The sequence below is a fragment of the Leuciscus leuciscus genome, assembly GCF_965113295.1.
Source record: "Leuciscus leuciscus genome assembly, chromosome: 13".
In the NCBI taxonomy this organism is placed as follows: Eukaryota; Metazoa; Chordata; class Actinopteri; order Cypriniformes; family Leuciscidae; genus Leuciscus; species Leuciscus leuciscus.
Window position 1 is genome coordinate 14,838,442 of NC_138737.1, and position 24,351 is coordinate 14,862,792.

At 37.5% G+C, this 24,351-nt stretch overlaps 3 protein-coding genes across 4 annotated transcripts in view; 1 reads left to right on the forward strand and 2 right to left on the reverse strand.

Moving 5' to 3' along the window:
* Positions 1-7,987, reverse strand: part of prex1 (phosphatidylinositol-3,4,5-trisphosphate-dependent Rac exchange factor 1) — a 75,272-nt gene extending 67,285 nt beyond the window's left edge. The window contains exon 1 of the mRNA XM_082187333.1: positions 7,364-7,987. Within this exon, the coding sequence (XP_082043459.1) occupies positions 7,364-7,507 (144 nt within the window). The 5' untranslated portion in view covers positions 7,508-7,987. The remainder of the gene's footprint in view (positions 1-7,363) is intronic.
* Positions 7,988-10,506: 2,519 nt separating this feature from the next.
* Positions 10,507-15,250, forward strand: tmem81 (transmembrane protein 81). The gene is made up of 2 exons (XM_082188240.1): positions 10,507-10,967; positions 12,374-15,250. The coding sequence occupies exons 1-2, from the start codon at positions 10,820-10,822 to the stop codon at positions 13,156-13,158; spliced, it is 933 nt and encodes a 310-aa protein (XP_082044366.1). The 5' UTR covers positions 10,507-10,819; the 3' UTR covers positions 13,159-15,250.
* stk38a (serine/threonine kinase 38a) lies at positions 14,226-23,723 on the reverse strand. Of its 2 annotated transcripts, none has more exons than XM_082188236.1 (14): positions 23,634-23,723; positions 21,981-22,117; positions 21,503-21,554; positions 21,251-21,373; positions 20,552-20,635; positions 20,336-20,459; positions 20,088-20,242; positions 19,668-19,770; positions 19,105-19,166; positions 18,713-18,830; positions 18,507-18,630; positions 18,192-18,287; positions 17,267-17,361; positions 14,226-17,148 (listed from the first exon to the last, which is right to left on the reverse strand). In XM_082188236.1, the coding sequence occupies exons 2-14, from the start codon at positions 22,109-22,111 to the stop codon at positions 17,012-17,014; spliced, it is 1,404 nt and encodes a 467-aa protein (XP_082044362.1). In that variant the 5' UTR covers positions 22,112-22,117; positions 23,634-23,723; the 3' UTR covers positions 14,226-17,011. The 2 variants fall into 2 exon arrangements, with proteins under 2 accessions (XP_082044362.1, XP_082044361.1); XM_082188235.1 differs by having other exon boundaries at positions 19,644-19,770.
* Between the last annotated feature and the right edge of the window lie 628 nt (positions 23,724-24,351).

Genomic DNA, 24,351 nt, shown 5'->3' on the forward strand with positions numbered 1-24,351 from the left:
GGAAATAAAACCCACAAGATAACACAACATCCAATGCTTTACGTCAGCTGTGAGGTTATGACAGATTGAAGTACGGATTGACATTTTTTATTCATTACTAAATCAAACGACAGGTTTTATGAAGTTCTACATGGATACATAAAATGCAGTTCTGTCATTATTATCATGACATATATGACTGAAATTTGATATGATTCAATTTTGAATGACCTTTACTTTTCCACACAATCAGTTATATGCTCTAATAATGAACAAAAAAGTACTTGTTTAGTATTTTCCAGGTCTTCTGAAGCAAATATCTTTGTGTGGAGAAAAGACCCAAATTTAAGCTATTGTTCACTGATGATGTTCCTCTGCAGAGAGATGCTTGCAGCCAAATCACTAAACTGAACTGAGTAAATTGAATAAAAAAATTAGATCAGTGCAGTTTGTTAACAAATGGTTATTCTAATTGGGAACCTGAACAGCCAGTTCATTTGAAAAGAACTAGCTCAAAAACAAAAAGATTGACAAATTAGCCTGATCCAGATCTAGTTGAACTCACTAACTCAATGGCCCTGTTTACACTTGGTATTAAGATGCATTTTTGTTGATCTGAATCTGATCACAAGTGGACAACCCTAAATACAGGTGTAGTCTAAAACGTTTTGGAGCTTATCCACTTCTAGAGGTAATGCAGTTAAAAACGCATGTGGTCAAATGACTTACATTTCAGCCTTTTCTAAAGCTATCAAATTACTTAACCTAGCTATCAAAAGAATGAGACTGTAGCACCACTTTTGTGGTCCTTTTATGGTGTTGTTTTTCAAAATTCTCCTTAGAAAATGAACGAGATGACATGAAGGCGAGTAAATAATACCAATATCCCTTTAACAATCAGTAAACATTATGTCAATGAATTATGTCAATGAATTCCCATTATCTGCGTTTAAAAAAAAAGTTCCGACAGAGAACGTGAAACTACTTTAGTTAAGTTTCCAAATAAATCTATTAATTTACCTAAATGAATGACTTCACTGTTTAAACAGGCATTATATCAACCTTCCCAGACTAATTCCATCTCCAAGTGTTCTTCTTTAGGACTCGAGTAAATAATTCAGTTCCAATCAGTCAATCTGACAAAGCCCACATCCATCAATAGAGCACGCTCCTTTGTTTGTCCAAGGATGAGGTAAGTGGAATAAGTTCTTCTACGTTCATATTTCTTCCCTTTCAGGAGCAAAAGGAAAAGCCATACATCTAAAGAGATCTCACCCAAAAAAATCTCAAGAGTCATGACATTACGGCTAGCCTCTGGCTACAAACCACAGGGGCAATTCCCTCAGGACAACTGAGGAATTCCTCAGAGCTCTCCTGGTCAAAGGGGTCAAGGGGCAATGTGGCAATGTACGGCCTTCCATTTACTGCTGTCCTTCTCTTTGCGAAACATGCTTCTCAAGTAGGCTGCTATTATCTACAGCTGCATAGCAATGTTTGTGATGGGGTCAAGTCACAATCAAGGCTATTGACAGTCAAGAGAGAGTGAGAAAACACTGGTATTGTAGCTAATTCAAGTAAACAATCACGGCCACCATCCCACAGAAAAATCCAAGGAAAAAAAACGGACCTCATATGCACATAAATCCTCATCACCTGAATAATTAAACATCCAAGAACACAAAACAAGCTTTAAACCTGCTCAAAGTGGAGTTACGTAAGTGTCAGTTTAGTGCTGCAAGCCACAATCTGAAGTTTATTGAACATTTTGGGAACATCTGCTAAGAGCCTTATCCCATATGCCTGTGGTCTGCATACCTCTCCTCCATCTGATAGTGTTCATAATCCCTAACACATGGCTTTGTTTGCTGTCTGCTTGTTTGCAAAAGATGAGGAGGTGCCAACAGGCATACCTTATCCACAAGTATTTGTAACATGGCGCCTGGCCAGGTAGATGTGATTAAATCAGAGGTGTGAATCCAGCTAGTAAGCGCAGGTGACGGCAATTACACCATCGGCTGGTTACATATCCCAATGTTTCTGTCTTTGATATCTGAATAAACACAAATTTCATTAACACCTCAGAGGCCTCTGACAGAGCGGTCAGGAACACAGACGACTTTATCAGTTTCATGCTGTGCTTGGGACCTCACAGTGACTCACCTATCAGTCGACTTTATCTAGGATTTCTAAGTTTGACTTTCAACTCAGCCATTCCAATTGGCTTAAAATACTGAATATCACAGAGAACATCAGCAGACTTTCTTACTCACAATATCTGTCAGACCACAAAAGGCCACGGGGGGATTAGTTTTGCTGTTTATTTTGTACAACATCCTCCCTTTCGCTGCTGATGCTGCTGACATTAACACAAAAGCATCCTGAACATGAAAAACATGCAACATTGATGATTTGCCACATAAAGCTCTGTTTTTTACATTAACCAGCAGATGATTGATTCTGCAGTGTTGCACTGGGTATGATGAACTATCATTGGTCCAAAATCTTTGAAAATTTGCCATAATATTTTACAATACAGTTTTTACTGTAATAAATGCAGCCTGTGAGCAAAGACATTAAAATGTTTAAAATATTCAGACCCCAAACTTTTAAACTGTAATATACTGTATGTAGCATTAATATTTAATTATATTTATTGTAGATGTTTTACCAGTTTATTTTGGTTTATTTTGGAGGACTCTTAAAAGGATGAAATGTACATAATTTTCATGCCAAATGCCTTTGACTAGTGAAAGGGACTTTTTTGGGACTGTGCCAATCAGTGTTGTCATTATCCTGCGGTTCTCGAATGATAAGTCACATTAGTAATGGCTCAGGTGACTAATTCAAAATTAGTTCAGATCTGAGCAACTGCCATTGAGACGTATGGCAATGCTAGCATATAGTTATTTTCCAAATATTATAGACGTCCTTGGGTGTTACAAAAATCAGAAGAGTCATCAGAAACAACTCAAACAACTACAAAAGCACTTTTGTATTTCAAAGCGATATGTTATCAGAGTGGAACATGAGGAAACTCAACCCCCTCAACAAAACCAGTCACTCATCAGCATTAAAAAGGAAGCCATAATTAGCAACATTATCCCAGGGTTTGTTTGCTATCAGATTCTTGGACACAAGAAAAGGTCTACTTAACTAATTGAGCTCAGATTCCTGAAATTCCTGGTGCTGACTTGTGCCTCTGTGCCATGGCTTATAACGCATGACTTGTCACAACTTTAAGACAGTGCTAATCTGACACTTTATAGGATAGAGGAGCGTAATCAGCAGAGCTTGTGGCAGTCACGGCGAGAGCTGCATGTTTAGCACAGGTGGCACCGCTGCCACTACTGATGATGATCATCACTACTACTGAGTGTCCGGAGGGTCTACGAGAGTCAAACATTCAAAATGCTCAGCAACGAATCCTAACTTTCATCTACGCTTCAAAATCTAATCGATTTGCAGATGCAGAGATCTTTAGAGATCTGTATCGGACGACCACTAGTTGGTCACTACTATAAATATGCACTACTATGCAGTTTACACATAAAACATCAAATGAAGTAGTTTATCTAAACTGAGGATAGTTTCCATAGTTTGGCAGGCGCAGACGTGTACCCAACTGAGCCATATGGCTGCTGGGTAGCTGGTTGTGACACTGCTGTGCGGATCAGTTCTATAAAACTATTTATAACCCAGAAAGCTTACGCTTGCATGTGTTTCCCTCCTGTAAGGACTGAGAGAGACATCATCGGCAAGCAGGAAGCACCAGGTTGACTTCCTCCCCCTGCTTCTCCATACATTCATGTCATCATGTCATCCTGTTTGGGTGAACAGTGTCTTGTCTTTAGGAGCCCAGCTGGGCCACACGAACTAACAACAGCTGGACTGGCAGTAAAGACATCAGAAGGGGCACGGATCCCAACCCAACACAGGAAACGGATCCTCAGACCGTTCATATGCAAACACTGAGGCTCTTACATTTAGGAACTGAAAAGTTAATTGAATCACAAGCTTCTACTTTTTTGCCCCTGAGCAAGACATTCAACCCTCAGGTTGCTGCATGGAAACTTTCCTTGTAATTGTGATACTATCTTGATGAGTTAAAATGTCTGTTAAATGGGACGTTGCTAAAAAGGATTTACTACATTGGGCTCTGCTAGAGACAAATAGATTGACATGTTTGGTGCAACAAAAGCTTGCTTTCTTTTTGCCTTCAGATGAAAAATAATCAAATCAAAATTCATAATTAAATAAAAAATTGCCACCTATGCTTTATAAATATTTGCACTACAGAACTATTTTTTTTTAGGAATTTTTTTTTACTGGCTGGCAAGGATGCATAAAATAGATCAAAGGTGACAGTAAATAATATTTTAATGTTACAAAAAAAGCCTATATTTCAAATAAGCTCTGTTCTTTTGAACTTTCTGTTCATCAAAGATTACAGAATTTGTTTTATCATGGTTTCCACAAAAATATTAAGCAGCACAGCTGTTCTAAATATTGATATTAATAAGAAATCACTTTTGCCACTTTTCCTATTTCTTGCACTTTTTTATGGAGTCCCACTTAAAAATAAAATGTAGTAATAATAATTTATTAATTTAATAATACAAATAAAATTGTATATAAATGCAATTTGAATGGACAAATGAAGACATTTAAAACAGTTTTTTTTACATATAATAATAAAACAAATAAACTTTAAATAAGCAAATACATTTAATTCATGGTTTAATGAAATAATAAATTATCTTTAAATGCAACTTTTAAAATGCAAAAAGCATTTGCCAACAGCTTTTCTTTATCCATTTTTCAATAAAGTAAAAAAAAAATACCATTGGACAGTTTACTCATGGGAGCAACTAATGAAGTTTTGACTCAATTTCTAAGACACACCCCCTCCCCCAAGTGCCACTTGAAATAGATGTAAGACGGACTTTCACTAGACAGTATTACAAAACATGTCATCATTAAAGTGGAAGTTTTTAATATGTGCTGGATAGAATGTTTTTCTAACCCAAACTCTTAATCCTTCACACGTTTTGTCATCTCGGATCTAAAATTCTAAATGTAATAGAAAAGATGTTAAAAAATTGGGCCTAAAAAGGACTCTTATGGGAATCTCTAGCTCTGCCAGCCATTTTTGAAATTACAGCCTGGTTTATTCCTTTGAAGCGATGACATTACCCTTTGTAATATCTGCTTGAGAGTCCTTGTGGAATTCCACGGATAAACAAATGCAAAAAGAGCCACTCAGGGAGCAACAAAGTCACAGTCCTGAAACCTTACAGTCTAATAAAAGTTATCTGGGTATCTTACATAAATATCTAAACAAATTCATGAGGCAATTATCAGTCTCCCTAGAGAGTGTGGCAGCCAGTGATGTTTGGCATGACAGTGTGTGCTGACAAAAGAACATAAAGACCACCTAGCATGCCAGCCTTGAGTTAAAAGGCAGACGTCTTTGATATTGATCTCAAGCACAGCCTTGTTTTTCACACCGAGGACCTTGAAAAAAGTCAGAGATGCTGAATGACAAAGTGGTTTTCTTTCACCTGATGCACCACCGTCCGCTTCGCTTCACCTGCGTCAACACATCTTGACGAGAGGCCGTCAGGTGCATCTGCAGGGACTAATTTGATTGGTCCCGCTTCACTTAATGCTTCCAGATCAGATAACATCAGACGCACCGCTAGGGAGATGAAACCCTCTGAGACTCAGCAGATGAGAGGGGCCTATGATTCTTCCCATATGCAGAGAAAGAACAATAACTAGGACGAGTGAACCCATCCTTTTTCAGAAAATCCAAAAGAGTGTCTTTTTCTTGAATCTTTAACTGCCACAGCCGGCTCGACGTCATCAATTGGCAGCTTCCTCACAAAGCTACTGCACTCCGAGAGCTTAACAGGCCAATATGATTATGAAGGACTGTTATAAAACTGGTTTAAAAACTGTAAGGCTGCTTACCCCTCATTGGCATGTTTGTAAATCCTCCCCAGTTCCTTTGATCCTGTTAAATTTATCCCAGGATCAAGAGGTTTTGGAACAGGGACAATGCGCTGGTGTGGAATGTGAGAAATGCACACAAAAAACTGTGAATAACGTGGTTTACTAATGCTTAACTAGTTTTGAAACCATGTAGGAAGGTTGGAATATGAACGGGTTTATGATTGTCTACTCTATTCTCTAATCCAGGCAAGCTATGTCACGATCTGATGCTAATCAGAGCAAGAAAACACTTGTCAAGTATGCCAAATCACTATCTGGAGATTTCAAACACTTTCTGTATTTACTTTTTACTTACTTTACATATTTTATCAGTGCAGGGTCAGTGAGGCCAAGCGGGATTGTATGCAGATGAGCACTTATCAAAAGACAAAAAACAAGTGTTCGAAAGTTGCAGGGGGGTTTACTGGCTAGATTGCCCTGAAGACCTGAAAATCCCACCGCTCACATGAGTCGCTGCTGTTTTTATGAGGCAGAGCTTATTAAAGGAAATGGCACATGACCAGGAAATACACTAGTTAAGTTAGAGCTTGTTTGAATTAATAAAAAGGCAGTAAAAGTGACTGACTCTTGTTTCTCGATTTGAGAGTGCTCACATTTCAGAGTCATCTCTAAAAACTGCAGACCAGAAAAAGACAATGGATAAGATCACCCAATAAACTGTGAAACAGTCATTTAAAACAGTGATTCCAACCTGAGGTATGAAAAGAAGGTTCAAGGTGGCACATAATATCGGTTTAATATTTATTTAAACCAATAAAACTGAGAATATGGAATTAGATAACTAATTATGATTAATATGATTTTCAACTCCTTTTTAAAGAAAGAAAACAATATGTAATGCATGTTGTATGGAAGTTGTAGAAATGTATGTGGATGACACTTGTTACAAAATAAGTGCTACTTTGAGTTTTGTGTTTAAAAGTGCCATTAATAAAACGAATGATGGAATGTAAGACTTATCGGTCGGGCTGAGCTAAAAAACGTTGGGAAACACCGAGTTAAAACACCCACTGGAGGAAAAACATCCGCGTCCTTGCAAAGCATCAGTAAAACCCCCCAAGAAGTCCCGCTGCAAAACAGTCCCCCGTGCTTTGTTTTGTTGTTTATGAAATGTGACAAAAAAATAACCAAGCTAACACAGTTTGTATTAGAAAGGCTGCCTGGTTCACGTATTCTCCCTCTTCCTCTTTCTTGACGACAGTACAGTGACTTAAACACAGCTTGACAGCTTCACCGGTGCCCGTTATCTCCAGTTTATGAGCCAGTAAACGAGACTGTAACAATAACCGCGCGACTGCAACATGTAACCAGGCACATGGGTGCTCAAACTGCAACACTCAAGAGAGTTTGGATTGAACCCAGTACTTACCGACTGCAGAAATGCCAAATTTCTCACGTAATCCCGTTCAGTGTTCAATATCTCATTTAAAACGCACAGTCTCAGACGAAACTGACGGCCCGAGTCCTTGCTGCTTACATCCCCGTTTTCTTGTTGACTGTCCTCCTCGCTCATTTTTAAAACCGCTTTGAGAGAAGCGCCTCCAAACAAACAAAAAGATATATGCCAGTTGTTTGAAAACTGAGGTGAAGATGTGGTAATTAATCCATTTAATCCGTCGCGCGCTGCTCGCAACCTCGCGACAGGATGCGGCAGGGGAAAATGTTAGGCTATATTGAAACTGAAGAAACTTCTGTTATAGTAGTAACGCGCAGCATCGAAGTCAACCGCAAGCCAATTTGCACCTCATTAAAAACACTTTCCGTTTAAAAGGTAAATCAGACAAGTAGCCCACCGGGTGCCACCAGTATAAATGAAGAAAGTGGCCAGAGGAGCCAAATGATGTGGAAACAGGGAGTGCACGTGAAACGATCAGTAGGCTAACCATGAAATCACTTGCAAAACCGTGCAGTAAACGCCGAAGTAGCGAGTTCACGAGAGCTCAGTATGCACTACACGAAAAGTGAGACGCTTGTGAGAGCTGAGAGAGAACTGAGTCTGCCTCTGAGGGACCGTCTGCAAGTTGCAGCGCTTGAACAATAACGTCTTCAGTTTCAATGAACTGATGAACTGATCCCTTCTGATCTTTAGATGTGCGATTATGATAATAGAGTTCCTTTTTATCTCTGGCACCATCCTCCATGTCTGATTTATTTAGCAACTTAAAAGTTTTACAAAAATAAAAATGATTAGCACTTTTTGGGATTGTTAAAATTGTTAAAATTATGTTCACTAACATGAGATGAAGATTCTACAAATCATATTCTTTGAAAAGCAGTTCAATTCTACGTGGAGCGGGTCGCCTCTTCATGGGTGCCGCCATGTTGATATCAAATGACTAGCAGGTACAAGCACGAAACATCAAATAACAATTTTAGGAATTATTAAAACTGTTGTAGTATGAGACAAACAAACAGCTTTGGCGTGAAACCACAGCAGTTCCAAAACAAACTTCTTGCATCCAGACCAACAGGTGTCAGTATAAAATCTAAATCCACTGGTACTATGAGGGCAAATAAGAGCCAGCTAGGGTTGCATAGCATTCGCATAAATCGCATACTTCCCTACTATTTAGTAGGCGGAAGACAATATATGACAAAAGAAGTATAAAAGAGTTGGGGGTTAAAGTAGATAAGTGTGCATACGATTGGACACTTTACTATTCCATGAAGCCACAGGAGAGGATTTGTGAATGGCAGTGACGCGACGCCACTGACACTATATGTTAAAGTCACCATGAAATAGGGCTTGCATAGACTAGTCGAGTAGTCGATAGATCGACTACTTCAACCACTAGTCGACGCTGTCGGAACATCGACTACTCGAGCGTCCATTAACCATAAATGAATAAAAAATGGTGAACGTCACCAACAGACACCACACGTCAGATGTGTGGAAGTATTTCATCAAGGATGACAAAAATATTGTAATTGGCCAACTCTGCAAGAGGCCGTTCACATGTTGCGTCTAAAAACGTGTGGAAAGCGCGGCCGTGTCGCTGTCTCCTAAGCGCTTGCTCCCGTGGCGTCTGTCGTTGCTATGCAACCATGAACTGCCGCGCTGTACAGCCACGATCAGCTGTTCGGCCGAGCTTTCGATGATGTTACAGAAAGGCCGAAGCTGATTGGTTTTTGTCACATGACCTGCGGTGCGCTTGAGGCATTCTGAAAAGTTGAGATTGTTTTCATCTCGCCGCGGCATCGGCGCGCCTGGAAAAACTAGCGCACCACGTTGCTTCCATTATGAGCGCGCTCGCCGCGCGCCTACATTTGAAATAACGACCGTGAACGCGAAAAAGACACGATATGCGAACAGCCCCTAGAAGCAGACGTCTGAAATGAAAGGCAAGAACGGCTATTTATTTGGCTTTAGACTGTTACATGAAAATTTTAAAATGAAATGTCATAACTATAATGTTTTGAGAGTTTACTTATGTAATTGTTGCATTAGGCTATGAATTAATAAATGTTTATTGATAAGATCTAGCTATTTCATGTCTTTTCATTTACAGTAGCATGAACCACGAGTAGTCGAGTAACTCGAGTATTGTTTTGATAAGAAATCGACTTGCAGAAATTAGTAGTCGTGCAACGGACCCCTACCATGAAATCAAAATTGGCATGTTCTTTTTTAATGGAATATTGCAGTATTTATTATAACTGATTTATCCGTAACCCGTGCACATTTTTTTTTTTTTTTTCATATGCCCTCATTATATTTAATCAAAACAACTTCCCCTCCCTCTTACAGATCTTCTCTGATGATGTGTTTACTGGCATGAGGGTGGGTCAACCTGTCACTCACATGAGATCACAGCAGTAGCAAACAATCAATTCCCAAAAGACAAAATCAAGTCCCGCCCTAAATTTTTTCTTATTCAAGAAGCCATATCCCTCAGACATGTCACAAGAGGCAAGAAAAGACTATCGCAACTTCCATTTCATGCCGACTTCAAGGCTGCCTTCAAATATGCATTATTATATAGTAAGCAAAAAACAGTACTTAAAAAGAGTATGTCACAATATTCATAAAATAGTAGGCAAAAAGTACCCGGATGATCTAGATTCTAAAGTTTACACAAGTAAACACTTTACTACCCCATGGGTCAGAGGGAGTTGGAAGAGGAGTTGTGAATGGCTGTGTAGCGATGCAACTGATGATGGAACTAGGTCACATGACAGCGAAAACATGACAAATGTAGTACGCCAATATTACGTTCATACTACACACATTCATAGTATCTAGACAGTTGCGAAGCACTTATTAAAAAGAAGTATGGCTACCTACTTAGCATGCAATTTCGGACGCAGCTCAAAGCACTGCTATAAACAAAAATGAAGTGCAAATTTATTAATACATTTTTAAATGTGGACATGAACACTAATATCTGTTTAATTTAATCATTGGTATTGGAACCCGTGTCCATCAATTTGGCAAATTAATTTTTAATGTCCAAGAAAATGCAAGAAAACATGTTTCACTACATGGAATGTGGCATCCCTGCAGTTTAAAGGGATAGTTCACGCAATTTTTTTAATTCTGTCATCATTTACTCACCCTCATGTCATTTCACACCTATAAAATAAGGTGTTTTGAGAAATATCTCAGTTTATTTTCTCTATAGGCTACAATGGAAGTAAATGGTCACCAAAACTGTTTGTTCGATTCTTCAAAATTTCTTTTGTTTTGCAGAAGAAGAAAGTCATACAGGTTTGGAATGATATGAGGGTGAGTAAATGATAGATTGTTTGTTCTGATGCACAGAGACTGGCAAGTGTCAAGGCTTTGTTTGTACAGTCTGTGCCCTTGAGGTGATGCTTCCTCAGCATGACAAACAGCCATCAGAGCTTATCCACATCCTGTTTACACCATCACAAAAGACTAAAACCAAGAGCACAGTTCTCAATCTCTCTCACTAACTGGCCACCCTGCCAAACCACCAGACTCCACCAAATGAATGGGCAAAACGTAAAGGGTAAGAATGACTCGTTGGCCTGGTTTGAATCACTATTACCCCGCAGGAGTCTTTTCGCTCTGGGCATTTCATAGCTGTCTGACATTTGAGAGGTGTCAATAACCGCTGGTTCTGCTTTAGGCTACTTGGCGTGAGTAGCCTTCATGCCCACACACTAACTCAACATAGTCGCCGTTGCCACTTTTTGCTTTGACATAACTAAATATAATTGTTTCACCGTAACTTAAAAGAATATAAGTGACACCCAGATAATATAATCAACAGTTTACTTATTTTACTACAACTAACGTTACACCCGTAACGTATTTACCGGTAGTCGTAGGCTACAGCATAACTTACGTTCTGTGAGACCAAGCGCCATCTTGTGGCAACTGGCAAGATGGAATACAAACGTTGTAGATAAATAAATAAAAATAACATTATTTTAAACGAAAACAAATAAATAAATAAATAAATAAATAAATAAATAGATGTTTTAGTCGACAGTTGTAGCCTAAATCTCAAGCACGCGCTTTGCTCCGTTATTTCAAGCGCACGTGAAAGACGCAACTGATGAACAGAAGTTATACAAATAATGCAAAATAGAAGTTGAGAGATTTTTTTTAATATAGTTTATCACATCTTTTGAACACACCAACGAAGGTAAGACAAACCTATTTTTGTTTTAAACGATAACTGAAACACCCCATCATAATGTGTACAATACCAGTTTGGAACTGATAAAGGTGATTCCCCATTGAAAATGGTTTAGTTTAGGCTTAAAATTCAGGTGTGCTAAAAAAAAAAATAAAAAAAAAATAACCAAATTAATTAGTTTGGACATTTAACTTAATCATTTAATTTAGGTGTGCAAAGGATATGTGTATTTAAAAAAAAAAAAGAAAGAATAATAAATAAATATACATAAGTTTTTTAAATTAAATAAGGTGTTGACTTAATTCAGGTGAGCTAATTATATTTGTATAAAAATAATTATATAAAAGTGTTAAAACATTTTTTTAAATTAATTATACTAATAATTTATTAAAAGGAATAGTTCACTTCAAAATGACAATTCTGTCATCATTTACTCACCCTAAAGTTATTTCAAACCTGTATGAATTTGCTGCTTCTGCTGAACACAAAGGAACATATTTTGAAGAATATCGGTAACCAGACAGTTGATGGACCCGATTGACTTCCATAGTAGGAAAAATGGGGTCCATCAACTGTCTGGTTTCTGATATCCTTCAAAATATCTTCTTTTGTGTTCAGCAGAAGCAGCAAATTCATACAGGTTTGAAACAACTTGAGGGTGAGTAAATGATGACAGAATTGTCATTTTGAAGTGAACTAATCCTTTAATAAACATATGGTCGTATAGATTCTCATTCTGAACATCTTATGCTCCTCTTCTATGTCTCAAGTTACAATGGCTGGCTCAGCACTTTGGCTAGTGTTGCTGTACTGCACACTCCTGCACTCCCCCAGCTGGTGTAGCAATTTAACCAAAGCCGACCTGGAAGAACTGGAGAAGATCAACACCTGGGTCATCAAACGCAGCTTTCCCTGCAGTGCCACCTGTGGGCTTGGTCTCCGTACACAAGAGCTCTGCCCTATCAGGGGGACCGGAAACATCTCCAGCCCTTCCTGCAAACTGAGGACCATCCGCTGCCTAGACACCTGGCAGTGTGGACTGAAGACCCAAACAGCAACTGTCGGTCAGCGTCTGGTGCTTGACTGCTTAGAGGAAGTGATGGAAGCCATGGGCCGCTTTGCCTTTGTGGTGTCTTGGCGCTTCGCCGGTGGGGTCATCACCTCTGATGACTCATTATTCACCCGCTATGAAGCCCTCAGCCTCGACAAGGTGGTGCTAGACCCTCTCAGAGTAGAGGATTCTGGGACATACCGCTGTGACGTACTGGACACCGACAAACGAAGAGTGAAGAGAATGTATAAAGGGGTAAAGGTGTTATCTCCCAAAGAACTGAGTTTAGACTTTAGTAAAGGTCTGATTCAGTGGGAAAACCCTGTGAGCCCTTTCTCTAACATCACTACCAGAGGAAACATGTATCCCAGCAGGACTGTCCGAAACATGGCGTTGATAAGCATGTCCATATCTGCTGTAATGGCGGCGGTCATCTTTCTACTCTTGTGGGGTTTATACTGGATAAGACCCAGACAAGCTCAACTTTCCAAGGACAACGTTTGAATGATTAAAAAAGTCAAATGAATTCCCAGATTTAATTTTTCAATCATTTTACTAAGTCACTGATTAATAGATGTGTTAAAAATGAATTTGACCATGTCACGAACACGTGGGATTGAACAACATGTTCAAACTATGGTGTACTATTTATAGAGCAGAGCTGTTAATGAACTGCTTAAAAAGGATTCGCATTCACGTTTGTGTTCAAAGGGACAAACAGATCACTTCATCGACCGTGGGACCAGTGGTCACAGGTTCCTAATTTGGATCCCAGTAATTTATGCTAAGTTCCTTAACTTGTTCTTACAGCAGCCCTACTTTAAGAAAAACACATACATTACAGCAGTGGTTGATCCCGAGGCCCCCATTGGTTGAGACAAAAATAATTCTATAGTCAAAAATAACCATGACGATTTTCATAATTACATACATTGAGAACAGTAAGTTCTTCACAAAAAAAAAGTGTATATATATTTTTAATAAAATATTTTATTTTTTATCGGTGTTTATGTTATACATTAAATGTTTTCATAGTGATAGCGTTAAAACATTTTTAAGTTGATTATTTTGATGTGTGTGTGTGTGTGTGTTACATTTAACATGTTTTTATAGGGATTTTTTTTTTCAGAATTACCTCAATTTCAAGAACTATGCCCCCTAGTTGACATACATTCTTACACATATACAGTTGAATTCACATTTAAAACATACATAACAGAAAAGCAAATGCACACCACTACTTTTAAAATTTGCCTAAGCAAAAGTTACCAACATGATGCCAGATCATATCTATGCGGTTGTGGTTCATAAATATGATGCAATGGAGTGACTTAATGGCTTAAAGATAGATATGACTTTTAATTTAAGTTTGTGGGAAGTTTGATATCTTGAAAAGTAAGCAAAGTTATTATTCACATCTGCAGCCCAAACATGTAGCACGAGCTACATGCTGAAGTTTAATACCTAGGGTTAGGAGTTAAAAAAAATCCCAATAGAGGGGGAAAAAAAAGGTCTTAGCAAGAGCCACTAATAAGGGGGAAAAGAAGGAACAGAAGAGTCTCACACACAAGTAAATGAACTGGTGTTTTATTCAGGACGTTTTACAGGTCAAAGTGTGCCCACACCTCAAAAACAAACTCTCTATCGGACAAATAAACCAGTGAAAGGTGCTCTGTGAGCGTAGGAAAAAATCCACAAACACTCTACAACTCAAATTTAAGGCAGGGAGAGGACAAACGCCCACCTCCCACAGCAGAATGTGACATCAGTGAAACCAGGAGCCATGTTCACAAACCCTTCAGAAACAGGAATGCTGCTCCTTGATCAGCTTTGCGTTTGATACGCATTTATGATCTGGATAAACAGCAATTAATCCATGATCTCCTGCACGGATAGTTTGTGAGCACTAGCGCCAGTTTGAATAAACTCCTTTATACACATTGGTGTAATTATTTCTTTAGCTCTAAGCAAGTAAATATAGACGCCAAAAATCTTAACACTAGTCTACATCTGGTTAGGTGTGAAAAAAGTTGCTGAAAGAATTACAAACTCTCTTACAGGCAAACAACAGAACAGTCATTCAGTGTGTATATAACTTGACGAGTGTGTGTGTGTACTTTAAATATACATGACATTACAACTAGCAAAAGGTGCATTGTTCATCTTCAAGAAAAAGAAAAAAAAGTGTCCTTTTTCCTGATTCAAAGAGAAAGTCCTCACTCTAGGACAAGGATGCAAGCAAGAAAACTACAGAAAAACAAGTGAGAATTTAAAACAGACACTCTCTTTATGATCATGATCATTTTCAGCATGTGAGATACAGCAACAAGAGATACAAAGCAGTCCAGCCCGTGATCTGCTTCTTAGAGACAGTGTATAATTCCACCAAGCCATCATTCATAAGCAATAACCATGAAATCACCCCTACATATTCTTGATACTAGAAAAAGGGGAACAAATAAAGCAGCATGAAACTTCACAAACTCGTTCATAGCTCTTTGACTTGTCCAGCACACGTGAAAACATGCAACAGAACGACCCTCAGACAGCTTGAAAAATCTCCAGCCATAATTACTATATATTTTAAAAATAATAATAATAATAATAATAATAATACACATCCAGACCAAAGACAGTCACACATTGCTCTAAGGATTAAAAAACTCACCATTCGAACATGATTTCATGCTACTTTCCATTTCATTTGTAGCACTGTGGGATACAGTAATGTTATTTGAGATATTACTCTAGCAGTATATTGTGCTCAGCTCAACATCTACCAACAAGCAATTCCACATACAAAACTTTTGTCATGCTGTGCGTGCGCAGCATTAAATCTAGTCACCAAATCATTCGCTCAAGCATTTAGGTGAATCTCAGGTCATTCTCGAGACGCCGATTCTAAATGAATGCAACTTCTAGAAGCCTGTTTTAATCTTCAAGATACATTCAATTTGGTCACAGAAAGACGACATATGGGCACTGATTGTAGAAATACAATTCAGTCATTCACTGTCTTTCGAATTTCACACACTTCTGAAAATCATTCTTGCACTCTTACTCTTGTTTGATTTGTACAAAGTCAGCCATCACTAGCAACATGCTGATAAAAGCAGCTTCAATAATGCAGAGTGACTAAAACCATACGGAATTAATATTTTGCTACAAGTTAAGTTGCTAGCTGCTCAAGACAAAGTTTAAGCTTGCTAATTAATGCTGTATGAAAGCCAAAGCATCCATGACCAAACAACATCGAGATTCAAGCCCATAAAGATGATTAAAAGCGGCATCTCTTTGGTAGTATAACATTTTTTGCATTGAACATTTCATCGCCACAAAACGGAAGACTCGATCAAATTCAAATCCCTGAATAGTTTTGCTATTCTTCTCAAGATGCAGGAAATGTGGCTTTGTTCCCCAAACTTCAGCAATGAGCCCCTTTATTAAGAAAAACAATTGCATTACCACCAAGCAACTTCTGAATCAGCCAGTGGCTGAAACTACCCATTATATAAACAAATGCTGGTCCATAGAGATTGCTTGGTTATTGACATGAGCTGGTAAAGTTTCCTGATATGCAGTTGATGAATAATTTGGTTTAATTGGCAAATGCATTCATGATGTTTCTGCTGGTATAAGGAGGATCCGAGCGCAAGGCAACATCTGCAGCTTTGGGGGTTCGTATAAATCACATTCAGATCCGACTGACTATGAAGCCCCGTGTTTTGCCATTGTCACTGAGATCTTGGATGGTGAGCGTAACGAGAAGGAATTTCCATGAAACAGAGGAAAGTATTGTCTTTAAAAGAATGGATTTTCAAAAAAAAATCCATCTCGATTAAAACTAGGGAAGCTGTGTACGGCAGATGTGGACACGAAAAAAGGCTGAGACGGGGATTTTACCACAAACGCTAGTTCTTTGAAATGGTAAATCGACGATCCACCAGTGCTAATGCAGTTAAAATCAATTATGGTTGCAAGAGATCTAACTAGCTTCCGTTCAAGCCCTTTTTTTTAACCAGTGTCAGTGTACTACAATATCCCCATTCCTAAATGTACAAAATCTGGCAACCTGCAAGACGATTGCCTCAAATCCTTAAGAAGGAAAAAAGGAAAAGAGTGAAGTGAGGACATTTAGGGTGTTAGAGGAAAAGAAGCCCTTAGGTATGACTCTGAACGTGTCCTTCTATGGATTGAGTGCGGGTGGAGTCCACATCCAATAATGAGTCATGGTCGACTGAATCAAAACAGGAAACGGATGATGCAAGATCCTTCAGATGCGAGGAGGAGCGATGGAGAACGTCTCCTTATAAAAAAACAACCACTGCAAAAGCGCAGCATCAAGTCCCATCAAGGCCTATCTTTTCCCAGTTTTCATGTACGATGGGATGCCTCCTCGTGCGGTCAGCCCCTCAAAGCGCTTGTAGGTGTAGTTGATGAACACCCAGTCTTTACTCTTCAGATCTGCCTCAGTGTGGTTGGATACAGGAGGGGCTTGAGAGAGAGAGAATAGAGGAAGTTAGGGAGTAATGTTATTATATAGTTCTGAAATACATAACCCATAAAATGTCATGTATTTCAGTAAGCATATCTAAAGTGACTAAAAATGCACCTGTAGGCTGAAGGATGTCTGACTCAGGGAACTCGTCAAAGTTTGAGGTGTCGTCAATGCTTTTGATCTCAATTGGAATAGCTGCTGGTCTCTCCCTAGAGGAAAAAAACCCCGTCTGTGTTCAGAATTGTATACATCCATACTACTCTTAGCATTCTTAAAAAAGAAAATAATACCTTTAACACCTAAGATGCACAATTTTTTTTTTAAATGTACAATATAATACTAAAGAATTCCATTTCAAATAAATCCTGTTGTTTTAACTCACTACTTAAAAAAATCTTGTTCTAACATTGATAATAATAAGAAATGTTTCTTGAGCAGGACATCAGCATATTAGAATGATTTCTGAAGGAACATGTGATTCTGAAGACTGAAGTAATGATGCTGAAAATTCTGATTTGTATTCACAGTAAAATTACATTTTAAAATATATTAAAATGGAAAATAGTTATTTTAAAATATAATAATATTTCACAATATTGCTGGTTTATTTCAAAATATTACCATTTTTACTTTTGATCGAACAAATACAAACTTGGAGCATAAGTATATTAACCTCTTACTAACCTCAAATTTTCTAACAGTATTGTAAAATGTGCATGGTATGCAAATCAAAGGCATAGAATACACATATAACCTAGAATTGCAAATTAAAAGTGCACACTGCGTGAACCAGAAGCAATGAACTAAAAGTAATACAAATTGTTTTTTTGTTCTGATTATTTGACCAAACAGTCAAAAAAATTATAACTGGACACCACTTGCTGAATTCTACATGCAATATAGAAAGTATGTACTGCACAATGTATGTTTACATTCAAAGCCCAAAGACAATTAAATCATGAAGTAGATCAAATAGTAAACTCATTTCATTATTCAGTACCAGTTTAATCTGTTTTGTTTACGTGAGATGACAGTATACCTGATGTGGTCATAGTCCACTCCCTCAAAGAAAGGGTTAGTCTTGATCTCCTCCACTCCAGTGGCTCCAATCCTGAGCTCACTCTCACAACAGAACCTAGTGGAAAACAACAGAACATCAGGTAAAAAAAAAAAAAAAAAAAGATTGCTAAAAATTAACCATGTCTTAAAATGTAGGTTAGCATCATGATTAATGAAAGCTAAATGCTTTCAGAAGAGACAAGAGTTACAGCTAAGAGCATAAAATAAAGGCAAAAATCACAGCAAAAAATATGCAAATAAAGAAGGACAAGTATAAGCAGTGAGAGAGCTGAACCTGAGGATCATATCCTTGGCCTTCTCTGAAATTGGGACCTCAGGTGGAAAGGTCAAAGTTTCCCGCCAGTTCATCACTTTCCTGTACGTTTCCTGAGGTGTCTCAGAGCAAAATGGAGGGTAACCTGAAAAACACCCACACAAACACTTTAGCCACATTAACTAAATAAAAAACATACTTTATTTGCAAAGCAAAAATCAACTCACCTATCAGCATTTCATACATAATGACACCCAAACTCCACCAATCACAGAGCTTGTTATATCCATTTTGCATAAAGACTTCTGGGGCGATGTAGTCAGGGGTTCCAACAGTGGAGAAGGCCTGAAAAATACGCCTTTAATTCAGACAAACTTCATTGTCTACTATTCTACTTATTAATCCAACACAAAAAAAGTTGTGAGACAGAGAATATAGTGAATTACACAAGACTGCATCGTAACCCTCCCACACTACTTTTACAATCATCAATTGCCATATTAAGAACACACTAATTTCACAATAACTCTTGCACAGGCTCCTCAAGCAACACTGAATCAATCTGTACCCACCCACCCACTATGTGTAGGGCAGTATTGGGTCAAGAGGAAACCCTTACCAACTGTCTCCTGTTTCGCTTCCATGTTTCTGCTTTCCTCTTTGAGTTCATGTTCTGGAACGCTACAGATGAAGAAAAAAAGTCAAAAGTTACTGCTACAGAATCAGCCATACAATCTCTTCATTACTTCATACACACTACTGTTTAGGGTCACTAAATTATTAATACTTTTATTTAGCAAGGATGTATTCAATTTATAAAAATGTAAAGACATTTATAGTGTTACAAAACATTTCAAATTCAAAATTACTTTGTCAAACTGAAGGCTGAAGTAATGAGTGCTGCTGAAAATTCAGCTGTGTCACCACAGGAATAAATTATATTACATAAAATAAAAAATTCACAATATTACAATATTTACTGTAGTATTAATAGAATAAATTCAGCCTTGGTGAGGGTGAGAGACAAAAACATTTAAAAACGTACTGACCCCCAATTTTTTAACAGTAGCGTATTATGTTAAATACATTTTACAAAGAAGAGCATGATGCAAAAATACATTAATGTAATGTAGTATATGAAATCTTTAGAATTTATACCAGAAGAGATGTTTGTCTGCTTACTGAAGTCGCTGGGAAGGCTATGATTGAGGTTTCTGTAGAACTCTGTGCGGTGAGCTTTCTTCAGACCAGTGCATAAGCCAAAATCAGACAACTTTACATGGCCCTGAAAGAGCAAAATAAGAATCACTCTTTTGATCAAGACCATGTGATCCTGTGAGGCTGTTAGATTGAACTTGCCTATAGGGAGGTCACAATTCAATACTAATAAATACAATGTTATAATATCATACTCTGTATGTATCATACACTTTCCAAGTGAAATTTTACTGGTTTTTTGGTAAAATTTGGAAATTGATAGCAGCAAATGTAGCTGACGATCTTTTTCTGAATAATGTGAAGCTTCAAAAACTATTTATTTAGCAAAAAATTATAAATGTAATATTTAATTTCATGAAATAATCTGTGTGTGGGTTTTCTTACTCTTGAGTCCAGCAGCAGGTTGTCTGGTTTGATGTCTCTGTGGATGAAGCCTAGCTGGTGAATGGAGTCTATAGCCAATACAGTCTCAGCAATATAAAACTGTGTGGCCTCCTCCGTTAAAGTGTCTTTCTTCATCAGTAGAGTCATCATATCACCTGGGCAAACACACACACACATCATTCAAATTTGGTGCCATCATCTTGATTGTAAGGCTTCTCTGAAATTAACCGAGATCAACCCACGCTCACCTCCAGGCAGAAACTCCATGATGAGGTAGAGGTTCATCTTATCCTGAAAGCTATAAAACATCTTGACTACCCACAGACTGTCTGCCTCTACAAGGATGTCCCTTTCTGCTCGAATATGACCAACCTTGAACAGGAAACAGAGACAGAGGCCTGTTAACAAGACAAAGAACCCTCAATGTCATATGTGAATATGTGACTCCATCAGAGAAAACTCACCTGCTCTTTCTCAAGCATATCAGCCTTGCGTAAGATTTTCATTGCATAAACGTGTCCCGTGTCCTTCTTCTGAACTAGCCGCACCTAGAGAGAGAAAGTGCATTTTAAATGTGCTAGAATATCACAAAATACACTACAGTTCAAAACTTTGTACGATCTCTGAAAGTGGTCTCTCAAGCTCATTAAGGCTGCATTTATTCGATTAAAAATACAATAATAATATTGGGAAATAATATTACAAATGAAATAATTCTGTTTTACTTCAATATATCATAAAATGTCATTTATTCCTGTGCAGCCATTACTCCAGTCTTGAGTGTTACGTGATCCTTCAGAAATCATTCTAATATGCCGATTTTCTGCTCAAGAATCTATTTACTTTCAATGTTGAAAACAGATGCACTGCTTAATATTTTTGTCGAAACCATGATAATTTTTTTCAGGATTCTTTGATAAATAGAAAGCTCAAAAGAAAATTATTTTGTAAAATTATACACCTTAACTGTCACGTTTGATTCATTAAATGCATACTTGTTGAATAGAAACAATGCATTAAATAAAAAATAAAACTTACTGACCCCAAACTTCAGAAAGGTAGATTATACATAGTGTACAAATGGCCTCACAACTATATGGACCAAAACCCCCCCAAAATTTTATTTTGAATAGATGCAGTCTATAACAGAAAGAAACTCATACCTCTCCGAAAGCTCCACGGCCAATCACTTTGAGCGACTCAAAGTCCTCTAATCCAAGCCGTGTTCGTTTAAGACGAAGAAACTCTGTCTCTTTCCTAGCATGCTCAGACCGCCGGAGACGCTTCTGCGGGACCATGAAAAGTAGACATTAAATCGACCGATCACATGAAATTACATTCTCTGTGTGTTCAAACATTTAACAAAACCACCAGAGTTTTTTTTGTGAAAAAAGCAGTATTTCAGAAAAGCTCACCTCTTCATCAGCTAGGCCCTCTTGATCCATGACCTTTTCCAGTTTCTGCTGCCTGTAACATATAGAGAATAGCTTTAAGACATGTGATAAAAACACTAGAAAGGTGTGGTCCACTAGTCTGACATCATTTCAAGAGGGACGGAAGAGTCCGTATTAAAGGGCCCCTGGAATTTGGGAGGTTCTTAAAGAAACACAATGGGCACAAACGACAGACAGTAGTCTCGCCATATTCACCCAAACCAAAAGTATGTGAGGAATTACATGTATTTGTCCAAATGCTTAGTGAATCATTTAGACCTGCCAAACCTGTTCAACTAGTGAAAGTTACAAAAAGTTACAAAAAACTAAGAGTATTGCTTAAGTCCTAAATATTTAGACCAGTGTGTGGGCTACGTGTAGTTTTCTATGGAAAAATAAAGTCTATACTTAAAAATAACTTGCTTTTTTGGAAAAGCTTTTCGCTTTTTTAAGTCCTCACCTCATTTCCCTTTCCTCATGCTGTGAAATCAGGTTGCTATAAAAATTCTCCAGCGTCACTTTGGCCATGGTGACCCGTTCCTTAGTGTGGTTGCTCATCGAGGAGCAGGACGTCTGACTTGTCATCGCCATGGTTAACTGGACAGGAAAAACATGTTGCATCAGAACGGACAATGTTTGAAGTGTTAATAGCTACAAACAAGATACAAAATAGAGTCGTGGTTATCTTGACACTTATGCGTCGTTTTTTCTAAATTCACTTTATTTACATTATTGAATTCTCCTGTAAATTCAACTTCAGATATTAGAGCTTTGCATCTGACATGGCTATACAATGTCTCTCTGAGTTTAATCATTGACATACGGCTTTTCAATCTTCTAGATGTAATGGAACCCCAAATATGACTATACTCATGCAAGAAAGCCCTTATCCTAAAATGTAAGATTTTTTTTAAGAATGATCAATCTATATATTTTCATGTAGACTCAATTTATACTGTGAAAATGTTACATATACATACGGGTAACATATTTGAGTTATATATTTTACATTATTACTTTTCCCCCACTCACTTATGTACTGTACTGTTAGATGTAGCCTATTTATTCATTTATATATATAAAATAAAATAAAAAATTATTTATGTAAATCCAAATTGCATTATTATTCTCTTAACTTGTAGTGATTTATTTAATCGCTTTATTTATTTAGTTTATGTATACTGTTTTTCTCTTAACTTTTCCATGGACCCCCCCAAGCACTCCCTTGCGGCCCCCAGACCCCAGTTTGAAGACCCCTGATCTATGACATGGGTACAGAAGGCTGCTGGTTCACATAAAAATGATCCTTTCTTTCCATTACCAGCTTCACATGTGTTTCTTGTGCAGGTATTCAGTGAAAGGCATCATTCAACATCAGCTACAACATTTAACCTCCCAGAAAACCAACGCCTGTAAAGTCTGACTGGCCCTTTGTTGAGCAGTGGCCAAAACAAGCATAAGATACAGGCTATACTTAACGCCTATTTAACATCTGAGTCAACTTCCACAGCTGATGTCACTGAGACTGTGGTCTGAGATACGTGTTTGCAGACAGCAAGGGGAATTTCTCTGTGAATAAATCTTGTGACTAATGAAATGAAACAAAGTTGACGAATAAAATCAGAAAACTGTACAAAACTTACAAAAACTGTAAGGACATGAGCAAGACTTAAGACTATTAAAAATCACGGAGAAAGACTACAGACAGAAAAGTAAACGGCCAGACACACTAAAGTTTGCCATCGCTTTTAGTGGGTTTGTGTATTTAGCAATCATGTATGCAATTTTAAAAGCAAAACTAAGGCTAATATATTCTTACTAATCAATTACTAATAATTATAAGCCTAAAGAGAAAGTATGAAAAGTAAAAACACATAAACTACTATTATCAGCAGTGTAGTAAGACTGTCAGTCTGCTAGCAGCAGCCGCTAACTGTCTGTTCAGACTCATCTGCTCTCATAGCAAAGTGTGAAACGGCTAAAATCTAGTTTCATTTCTAAAAAGAACAAAAGCGACTTTGTCAAAGTTTAAACAACTACCGTAAACAAAACTATTATTTACTGTTAAAAACGTGTTAGTTTGAAAATAAAAATAAAATATTTGTTTGCTTACCTTCCACTCGACCTCAAACTGACTTGAGCTAGTGGACGACGACGGACATTATTTCCTTTTTCCGGGTTGGTGCTTCAGTGGGGGGAAAAAAGGAACAAAACAAAAGTCCTCTTTCTGACAGCCCAGCTCTGTTAAAATGTAATTTATAAAATGTGTATGTATGTAACTTAATGTGATTAATTAACCTACTGAAAACTATTATCCTTTATTTTACCCATACACTTTTTTTTTTAATACAAATACCCAATTTGGCTATGCTTGCACACTCACAATATAACTGTTAGATCTCTATTTCATTGTAATGCCGCTAAACATTTTGAAATCCACTGCTTGGAAGGACCCATTTTTGTCTATTTATAGTCAAAGAATAATAAAAAAAATTAATGCATTTTTAACAATATAAGGGAGAGACCAGGGTTAGTTGTAACACAATATTTCCTTAAAAAATTATTATTAAAATCAATTTCTGATTAGATACAAATACTACATTCTTGACTACAAAAAAAATGTAGTAAAATGTACAAAACTATTATAGAGTTTTTATTTACATTTAAACAGTAAAATAAGTATGAAACATAGGCTATAACACTACATGAAACAGTAACAAACAAATGATAAAACCTTTGTTTTGGCCAACAACAAAATGTTATTAATAAAACAGTATAAAAGAAAAACATTTAAAACACATGTAACAAATTCCCCCAACCCTTTATTGAGT